Source organism: Puma concolor, chromosome B3, assembly GCF_028749965.1.
Source record: "Puma concolor isolate L17-30 chromosome B3, mPumCon1.1.hap2, whole genome shotgun sequence".
NCBI classification, from domain to species: domain Eukaryota; kingdom Metazoa; phylum Chordata; class Mammalia; order Carnivora; family Felidae; genus Puma; species Puma concolor.
Window position 1 is genome coordinate 42,192,213 of NC_141672.1, and position 9,795 is coordinate 42,202,007.

Sequence of the window (9,795 nt, forward strand, 5' to 3'; positions counted from 1 at the left end):
TTGGGGGTGGGGGTCAACCTGGCCCCCGCTGAAGCCCAGACTCCCTGGCCGGGTAACCTCGTGGAGGAGTGATGTTGTGGGCCGGCTCTTCGGAGGGTGCTTGGTCGGCGTCCCGCCCCGCGCTCCTGCGTAAACACCGTTCCCTCGGCAACGCCTAGAACCCACGTCAAAGGATCGGCCGGGTACGGGGCGACGGGTACGGGGCTACCGCCACCCCTCCCGCCGACCCGACTCCCGGCAGAGGCCTCTGGCCCCAGCCCGAGCCACCCCCCCCCGGCTTGCGGCCGCCTCCCCCCGTGCGGGATGAACACAGCCGCGGCCGCCTCGGGGCCCCATGGAGGAGCAGCCGCCGCCGCCGGTCCGCCCGCCAGCGAGAATGACCTTGTTGGGCAGCCCACACCCCGGAGCCCCCTCCGCGGCCGGCGCACCTGGAGGGACTTCCTCCGCGGCCACCGCGGCGGCCGTGCTCTCCTTCAGCACCGTGGCGACCGCGGCGGCCGCGGCGCTGGGGAACCAGAGCGACGGGAACGGGGGCGACAGCACTGGCGCCTCGGCTGGCGGCGGCCTCGGCGGGCCCCGGGCGGCGGGGGCGGCGGGGAGGCCGCCGCCGGGCCCCGAGGCGGCGCCGCTGCTGTCGCACGGCGCGGCGGTGGCAGCCCAGGCGCTCGTGCTCCTGCTCATCTTCCTGCTGTCTAGCCTGGGCAACTGCGCGGTGATGGGGGTGATCGTGAAACACCGGCAGCTCCGCACCGTCACCAACGCCTTCATCCTGTCTCTGTCCCTGTCGGACCTGCTCACGGCGCTGCTCTGTCTGCCCGCCGCCTTCCTGGACCTGTTCACGCCGCCAGGGGGCTCGGTCCCCGCCGCCGCCGCCGCCGCCCCCGTCGCCCCCGCCGCGGGGCCCTGGCGCGGCTTCTGCGCCGCCAGCCGCTTCTTCAGCTCGTGCTTCGGCATCGTGTCGACGCTCAGCGTGGCCCTCATCTCGCTGGACCGCTACTGCGCCATCGTGCGGCCGCCGCGGGAGAAAATCGGTCGCCGCCGCGCGCTGCAGCTGCTGGCGGGCGCCTGGCTGGCGGCCCTGGGCTTCTCCTTGCCCTGGGAGCTGCTCCGCTCGCCCCGGGAGCCCCCGGCGGCCCAGAGCTTCCACGGCTGCCTGTACCGGACGTCCCCGGACCCCGCGCAGCTGGGCGCGGCTTACAGCGTGGGGCTGGTCGTGGCCTGCTACCTGCTGCCCTTCCTGCTCATGTGCTTCTGCCACTACCACATCTGCAAGACGGTGCGCCTGTCCGACGTGCGCGTGCGGCCCCTGACCACGTACGCGCGCGTGCTGCGCTTTTTCAGCGAGGTGCGCACGGCCACCACCGTGCTTATCATGATCGTCTTCGTCATCTGCTGCTGGGGGCCCTACTGCTTCCTGGTGCTGCTGGCTGCGGCCCGGCAGGCCCAGGCCGCGCAAGCCCCCTCGCTCCTCAATGTGGTGGCCGTCTGGCTGACCTGGGCCAATGGGGCCATCAACCCTGTCATCTACGCCATTCGCAACCCCAACATTTCGATGCTCCTGGGGCGCAACCGGGAAGAGGGCTACCGGACTAGGAACGTGGACGCTTTCCTGCCCAACCAGGGCCCCGGTCTGCAGGCCAGAAGCCGCAATCGCCTTCGAAACCGCTACGCCAACCGGCTGGGAGCCTTCAGCAGGATGTCCTCTTCCAACCCGTCCAGCGGGATGGGAGGGGACGTGGCCATGTGGGCTCGAAAAAACCCAGTTGTGCTTTTCTGCAGGGAGGGGCCCCTAGAACCAGTGACAGCAGCGGTCAAACAGCCTAAGTCTGAAGCTGGGGACACCAGCCTCTAAGAAAGGTTGGGATTCACAGCTTGTAAAGGCAAATTTTCAGCTGCACCGTTTGATGATACGGGATTCTGGGGAGAATCGTGTATTTCATAAAGCCAAACATTTAAAAAAGAGACAGAGGGGGAGGCTTACCCCTTCCCCCAAACAACATACAAGACAATGTGCCCTTCTTCAAAAGTGCCAAGTGTAAAATGCAAAAATTAAAATATTAAACCACACAACCAAGCATTGTGAACTGTAAGTGCCAAAAATGAGAAAAATAACATTCACAATTACTGAAAAGCTCTTATTATAAGAATCACACTGTGAAACAAACAAAATCATTGAATGCAACCAGGATTTGTTCAAATACAGAGAGTTTCAGGAAAGGATGGAGACTCTCAGAATCACTTGAAGGCTCCCCTAAATCACCAGAATTCACCAAAGTTGAGATTTTTAGAACTTGCACCTCTGACACGTGCTTTGGGTGCTTAGGTTGGGAACGAAAAATTCTTGTCCTTACACGTTTTGGTGCGCTTCCTCGCACCCGTGTCCCTATAATCTTTGTGGGAAATTTTATATTCATAGACCATTTTAAACCATTTTCGGATTTTGAAAGGTAGCTTATTACCATAAAATCAACCATCTGAAGGGCAGATAGAAGTATGAAAATAAAGAAGTGTGGCTGTTTATAAATGTATTCCAAAATTATACTTAAAAAAATTAATATCCCTCATTGTGTCCCCCAAATTATCTGCCCTGGGAAGTCTTGAGGCTTTACCCTTACTCTAACCTGATACTTTTGTTTCTAATCACATGGGGGATGCTGTTCACAGAGTGCTTTTACATTTTTAAAAAATAACTTTCATAATAGAAGATCGTTGCCTTTTGAGGTAAATTTGATTTTCAGATGCAGCCAAAAATATAACTTGAAGTCAAGTTGATTGAATCAGGTAAGTAATGACACTTTTTCATATATATAAAAAAATGAGAGCTCTATAAAGTAACAAGACTGGCTTTCCTATGTGGCTAACTGAAGATGAGTACAATGAAGAATTCTAAAAATATTTTGAGAAGTGGCTGTATTCTTAGAATAAGCGTAGAGCTTTCCAAGGGCTTCATACCCTTCTACATTTGGAAGTTTGGTTATATTTATGAAAAAAAATGAATCATTGCTTTTATAGACATGATTTGTCTAAACTAACATTATTAAAAAGGGAGAATAGATGTGGTGTTCTTGCATATAGTAGAATATTAATAATTTGGGCATAAGGTCAGAAAGTAACTTCAATCAAGCTGGAAATATTTTCAGAAATGTGAAAACCAAAGATGCTTCTTTTTTTAAAGTTATTTATTTATTTTTAGAGAGAGCACAAGTGGGGAGGAACAGAGAGAGAGGGAGAGAGAGAATCCCAAGCAGGTTCCACACTGTCAGTGCGGAGCCTGATGCAGGGGCTTGAACCCATGAACCGTGAGATCATGACCTGAGCTGAAATCAAGAGTCAGTCGCTTAACCGACTGAGCCACCCAGGAGCCCCTAAAACAAAGACGCTTCTTAAAATTCAAAAGCACAATTCCAGGTTTGTGTGTCTGAAATTTTGCACATTAAATGCCACCGTTCACAGAATCGTTTACTCGGAATTTTGAAAGATACTGTTTTCTCCCTCTTTCTTTCCTTCCCTCCACTTGCTCCTCTTGCCTTCAACATTTCACAGCCTTCATTGAATGAGTACTTTAAACTAGATATGAAATGACATCAGCTATCATGTTAAAATTTCAATGTGAAATAGCCACCTTTTTTTTCTTGCATTTAAAGATGTTAATTATTTTTTACACTTCTGTGTGATAGGTGGGTGTATTTTGTAATCAAAGATGGAAAAATATGATTCTGTCAGAGCTGAAGGTATTTAATTTCTCCCCCATGCTCAAGGCATCATCACAATCATAAGTTCATAAGTTTATACATTATCTGTATATATCTTGCTATACTCAATGTAGTGCAAAGTAGATGAGGTAATCTTTACTCTTTAGCACTTAGTATATATGTGTGTGTGTGTGTGTGTGTGTGTGTGTGTGTGTATGTCTACATACATATGTGTGTATATATATATACACACACACACAGACTTAATGCAGCTGAACAAATATTTAACGTATATCTACAGTATTTGCCTGTTAAAGTCAAAACAATTGTGTATTTTTTGGCATTCTGAGAAAATGGAAGTCATGTCTGGCACTTGGGAGGACATGATAAAGTCTTCCAGTTAGGAAAGTTATCAGAGGATAGGAATTCAGCGACTGTGAATAATGGCAAAGAGTTAGGGATCTTAGGGGAAGGAGGCAAATGTACAAAGTGGGGTATTCCCTGAAAAGAAAACTCAAAGGAAGATATTTAAAAATTAACATGGCGTGGAATAACCCTTCTGGTGAGTGAAGGGAAAATCTGAGAGACTGGAAGTGACAAGGTGGTGGCACGAGGGACTTTAAGGCAGGAAAGGAGTCCCATCCTAACTGTCGGTGTAGGTAGTGGTAGGAAGTTTTAAGAAAAGGATAGCTTGGGGAAGAAACCATTCCGTCAGGACCTGTAAGAGTCATGGTTGGCAAAAATGGGAGGGAAAAGAAAAAGCAATGCTAATAAGTTACTAAAAAAATTATAGTGTTATTTGCTTGTTTGTTTATTTGAGGCTATACAACTAGTCAGTGATAGAACTAGGATTTGAACCACCAGTCTGTCTGGCTTTGGAGCCCTGTGTTCTCTTCCTTTACCCTCTGTTGTTCCTCAATGGTCAGAGGATAGAGAAACTAAAGATGAGAACTTAGCATCACCACCACCACCACTATTATCATCATCTAGAGTTTTTATTTCCTACTTCACATTGGGCAATTTCCTGGGTGCTAAGTCTACTGAAAGGTAAAAATCACAGTACCTGCTTTAAGAGGGCTTACAGTCTAATTGAGGACCTCGAGCTTATAAAAATTGGCCCTAATCCGGACTCTACCTGTGGGGAAGAAAAGGTGTCACATTTTCAGAAACCGTTATCAAAAGAGATGGATTTAGAAGCAAAAGATATGTAGATAAAGGCCAGCAACCAATCTGGTTCGGTTGTAAATACTTAGAGACAGAAATCGATGCCTTGAATAAAAGACGGAGAAAGATTGACTCTCAAATATAAGACAGACCTTTCCTCACATTGAGTGCACGATTATAGTGATTTTGTTTAAAAAGGAGAAAGAGGGGTGCCTGGGTGGCTCAGTCGGTTAAGTGTCCGACTTCGGCTCAGGTCATGATCTCGCGGTCCGTTGAGTTCGAGCCCCGCGTCGGGCTCTGTGCTGACAGCTCAGAGCCTGTAGCCTGCTTCAGATTCTGTGTCTCCCTCCCTCTCTGACCCTCCCCCATTCATACTCTGTCTCTCTCTGTCTCAAAAATAAATAAACATTAAAAAAATTAAAAAATAATAAAATAAAAAGGAGAAAGAGAAGCTATGAAATATTGAGATATGTTAAATATTGGTCAGCATGCAATCCTTCATGTGTCATTCTGCTCCCAGTTTGAGTGTTTCCTTTGAATGACAAGAGCCACGAGTCACGCTCACCATAGTACATACATTACCCCATCTGCTCCTCAAAGCAACTCTCTAGGAAGATACTATATTATCACTGCCCCCATTTTACAGATGAGAAGACTGAGGCACAGAGGTGCTATGTGATTTGACCGCGGTGACACAGGAAGTTTGCACTATACATAAGATTTGTACCTAGCAGATGGGCGCCAAAAGTCCCATCTTAACCACGGCACTGTGCTGCCTCTCTTAACGTGTAAAAGAAAATGGGAAACCCGGAGAAGAGCCAGAGAAGATAAAGACAACACTAAAGGGATGGAGAAATAAATATCATCAAATGTAAAAGAAAAGATTTGTTTGAGTTGGAGAACAGCTACATAAGATATGTGATTTTCAAATATATGAAGAGACGCTGGGCAGCTATTTTCTAGTATAATCTCAGCCCTGGCAGACCCCAGTCGTCCGTCTTCTCCATTCCTGCTCCAGAAGAGCTGAGCACAACCGGAGGAAAATCGTAGATCAGATCGAGTACCCTCTGCACCTAGCGTCCATGGCTTCTCTCAGCCCCTCTACCCTGCCCAACAATTTAAACCTTTTTGCTTGCCAGCTCACTCTTTCTGCTCACTTTAGTGACCCTTCGTACTTTCTCTGCTCAAACTTATAACTGACCTTCCCCTCTTGAAAGATGAACATTACAAGCTAACCTGGATTTATACCAGTCCTCAGCTCTGTCTTTCCACTAGTAAAGAAAGTGGGGCCCTTTCTAGCCCCAGGAACCTCATGCCATCGATACTTTCCTGGTATCCTTAGTCTTTCTCACTGAACCAAATCCCTCTTGTGAACCCATAAGCTCTCACTTAAAAGGAAAAAACCGCAAAGCCTCTCCTATTCCTCCTTCCCTTTTATCTCTCTCAATTCCCTGCCTTCAGCTGAACTTGTAAAAAAAAAAAAAAAGCCTATACTTTTACAGCTGATCTAAATCCTAGTCTACAATTTTGATGGTGCAAGAAATTGTCATTCTTATGCAATTAAAATTTTCCCCAATCCTCTGTTCTGCCACATAGAAACTTAACATGGCAGTATCTAGGTTCTAGGGGCTTATTTAGTACCAAGCATTGGTAAACATCAGTCTTCAGTGGTGATTCATCCGTCCTGGCATCCACCAGTCAGTCTCCAGTCACATCCAAAATTTATGCATGATTATTCCCTCACTCAGTCTGGGAGGACCCAGCTCTAACTATGGACCACTTTTAGAGCTCCTCTTTGGACACAAAAAGATAATTACCCTGTCTCAGCATCATGGAGGGCTATGCCACACCCATAATACTGTCTCAGGCTGCTTTTTAAAAATTAGGTTAAGAGTTTATGTATTTATTTTTTGAGAGAGAGAGAGAGCAAGCCAGTGGGGCAGGGGCAGAGAGAGAGGGAAAGAGAAAATCCCAAGCAGGCTCCATACCTTCAACGCAGAGCTGGACGCGAGGCTCGAACTCACGAACCATGAGATCATAACCTGAACCAAAATCAAGAGTCAGACGCTTAACCACCTGAGTTACCGATGCGCCCCTAAAAATTATCCTTAAATATTTTTGATTGCTTGATACTTTTTGATATTGTTGGGTCAATAAATCAAAATGATACATAAGTGTGGCTTGGGAGTTCCGTTTGTGGAGTGGCAGTGAGGGTCTCCGTGGACCTGCTAGCCAGTGAAACAAGTATAGGCGGTAAAAATTATTTACAAAGCGACCATTTGAAGTCTCTGGAAGTTGTCGTAACAGCATACAGCAAATGAAGAAACATTTATTGGAGAAAGTCTACTATAATTCAGTAGCGAGAGTCAGTGGTGTTTGAAGTATAACCTACTCCCTCTCCCTGCTCTCAGTGTGACAGAAACTCCGCTTCAGGTGAGTACAACCACGTACACAAGGCTCCCTCTTCCCCAGCTTCCAACCGGAGGGTAGGGTATCTCCCTGGAAGGAGCAGGCCATGAGAACTTCTCAAATTTTCAGCTACATGTTGCAGAGGCTAAATTCCAGGTGAGTGTACCCAAGGGGCTGGGAGTTCTCTTCTTCCGCCTAGCCTCCATCCATAGGACAGGTGCTTGACCTCAGGGATGGTGTGCTGGGAATACCAGGGTCGTGAGTGCGCTCAACCCAGCGCGTTTGTAGGATGGAGACTCCGCTGTAGGAGACACAAGCTGAGAAGACCGTGGGCCACTGCCCACACCCAGGGCCCTGCTCCTACAGCAAGGTGTCACTCCAAAAGAAGTGACAAAAGAAGTCTGCCGCCCCCCTCCGACCCCCAGCTTTAGAGCTCTGGCTCAGCTATTTTGACCAGGGGTATAGACAGGCCTCGAAGCAGGCAGTGCTACGGCTCTCCCCAAAGCAACTAACTTTATTTGAAACAGAGCGTGGGAAGTTTAAGTCTAAGGGCATTGTCAAAACAATGGAGTTTCGGTGGTAAAAAAAAAAAAAATTGAGAAGGCTAATAGCTTCATGAGAGAGATACATGGTAAAACGTTTGCCAGCTAGTTTACCAGAGAGAATCAGGGAAAGAAATAAGTAACAAAACCCTTTTATTATAGCTGAGTTTTAAAAGTTTGTGTGTGTGTGGGCGGGGGGGGGGGGGGGGGAGAGGCACCTGGGTGGCTCAGTCAGTTAAGCGTCAGGCCTCCCCTCAGGTCATGATCTCAAAGCTCATGAGTTCGTGCCCCATGTCAGCTGTGCTGACGGCTCAGAGCCTGGAGCTTGCTTCTGATTCTGTGTCTCCCTCGCTCTCTCTCTCTCTCTCTCTGCCCCTCCCCTGCTTGCTCTGTCTCTCAAAAATAAACATTGAAAAAAATTTTTTTTCAAAACGTTCCTTGGGGGCACCCGGGCAGCTCTGTCGGTTAAGTGTCTTAAGTGTCGTCAGACTCTTGGTTTCAGCTCAGGTCATGATCTCACATTTCTCGGGTTCAAGCCCCACGTCGGGCTCTGCGCTGGCAGCACAGAGTCTGCTTGGAAGTCTTTCTCTCTCTACCTCTCTCTCTGCCCCACCCCTGCTTGTGTGCGTGCACACACACACACACACACTCAAAATAAATAAACATTTAAAAATTAATAAAAGTTCTTTGTATATTTTGGATAACAGTCCTTTATCTTTTGCAAAAACTTCTTCCCAGGCTATGGCTTGTCTTCTCATTATCTTGCCCTTTTCAACATAAACAGAACAAGACATGGATTTGACAATTCCAACCATGATGAAAAGACAGGGTCATTCTTATCAATAGGAGCATTACTCCTCCCTAAGGGGGCACTTTGGAAATCTGTGGGAGCATTTTCAGTATCACAATGTCACTGGCGCTTAGCGAGCGGTGTCTAGGAATGCCAGGTGTCCTGCGAAGCATAACGGAATACTGTCCAAGGAAGAATCTTCCCTCATTCCAGACAGTGTTCAAATGTCCCACCAGACCCTGAAACAGCTGAGAACCTATGGACACTTGGGTAACTGCATACCTTTAGTCCATTCTGCGGAGAAACATAGTATTTTTTTTTTAATTTTTTTTTTCAACGTTTTTATTTTTTTATTTTTGGGACAGAGATAGACAGAGCATGAACGGGGGAGGGGCAGAGAGAGAGGGAGACACAGAATCGGAAACAGGCTCCAGGCTCCGAGCCATCAGCCCAGAGCCCGACGCGGGGCTCGAACTCACGGACCGCGAGATCGTGACCTGGCTGAAGTCGGACGCTCAACCGACTGCGCCACCCAGGAGGCCCGAAACATAGTATTTTAAAATGGTTTCGGGGTGCCTGGGTGGCTCAGTCGGTTAAGCGTCCGACTTCAGCTCAGGTCACGATCTCGCTGTCCGTGAGTTCGAGCCCCGCGTCGGGCTCTGGGCTGACGGCTCAGAGCCTGGAGCCTGCTTCCTATTCTGTGTCTCCCTCTCTCTCTGCCCCTCCCCCATTCATGCTCTGTCTCTCTCTGTCTCAAAAATAAATAAACTTAAAAAAAAAAAAAAGCTGCTGAGGATTCAACTCCGTTTAAAAAAAAATGGTTTCAATATACAATATACTGAATATACTAAATATACTTCAATATAATGAAAAGTTTCTTAAAATGCAAGTGTTTTATAAATGGAAAATTTATTACATTTGTTCTGTTTGGGTTTTTATGAAGCAATATTCACCACTTTAGAGGGCTGCATCACACTTTGCCCCCGCTCTGGAGGTCATGGAATGGGAAGAAAACGTTTGCCTCAGTCTGCATTTGCAGCCACTGCGATCCCTGTGATCCTACACTGAGGCATAAGCATCCACCTACCTCGTTTTGTGGGTTCTGCAATACAAAAGAACTACTAGTGACACAAGAACATAAATGGATGCTAGACCTTTGGCCAAGAGAGACATCTGCCTAGTACGTTCTCAAGGGTCC

General features: G+C 47.8%; 1 protein-coding gene across 1 annotated transcript; it reads left to right on the forward strand.

Moving 5' to 3' along the window:
• Positions 1–135: 135 nt before the first annotated feature.
• GPR135 (G protein-coupled receptor 135) lies at positions 136–2,070 on the forward strand. Its single transcript, XM_086709635.1, has one exon. It carries the CDS (start codon positions 335–337, stop codon positions 1,850–1,852), a length of 1,518 nt encoding a protein of 505 aa, XP_086565761.1. The 5' UTR covers positions 136–334; the 3' UTR covers positions 1,853–2,070.
• Positions 2,071–9,795: the final 7,725 nt, after the last annotated feature.

What these genes read in the sequence shown, in the direction of transcription:
- GPR135 (XM_086709635.1), top strand. Translation starts at nt 335, where the DNA reads ATGGAGGAGCAGCCGCCGCCGCCGGTCCGCCCGCCAGCGAGAATGACC.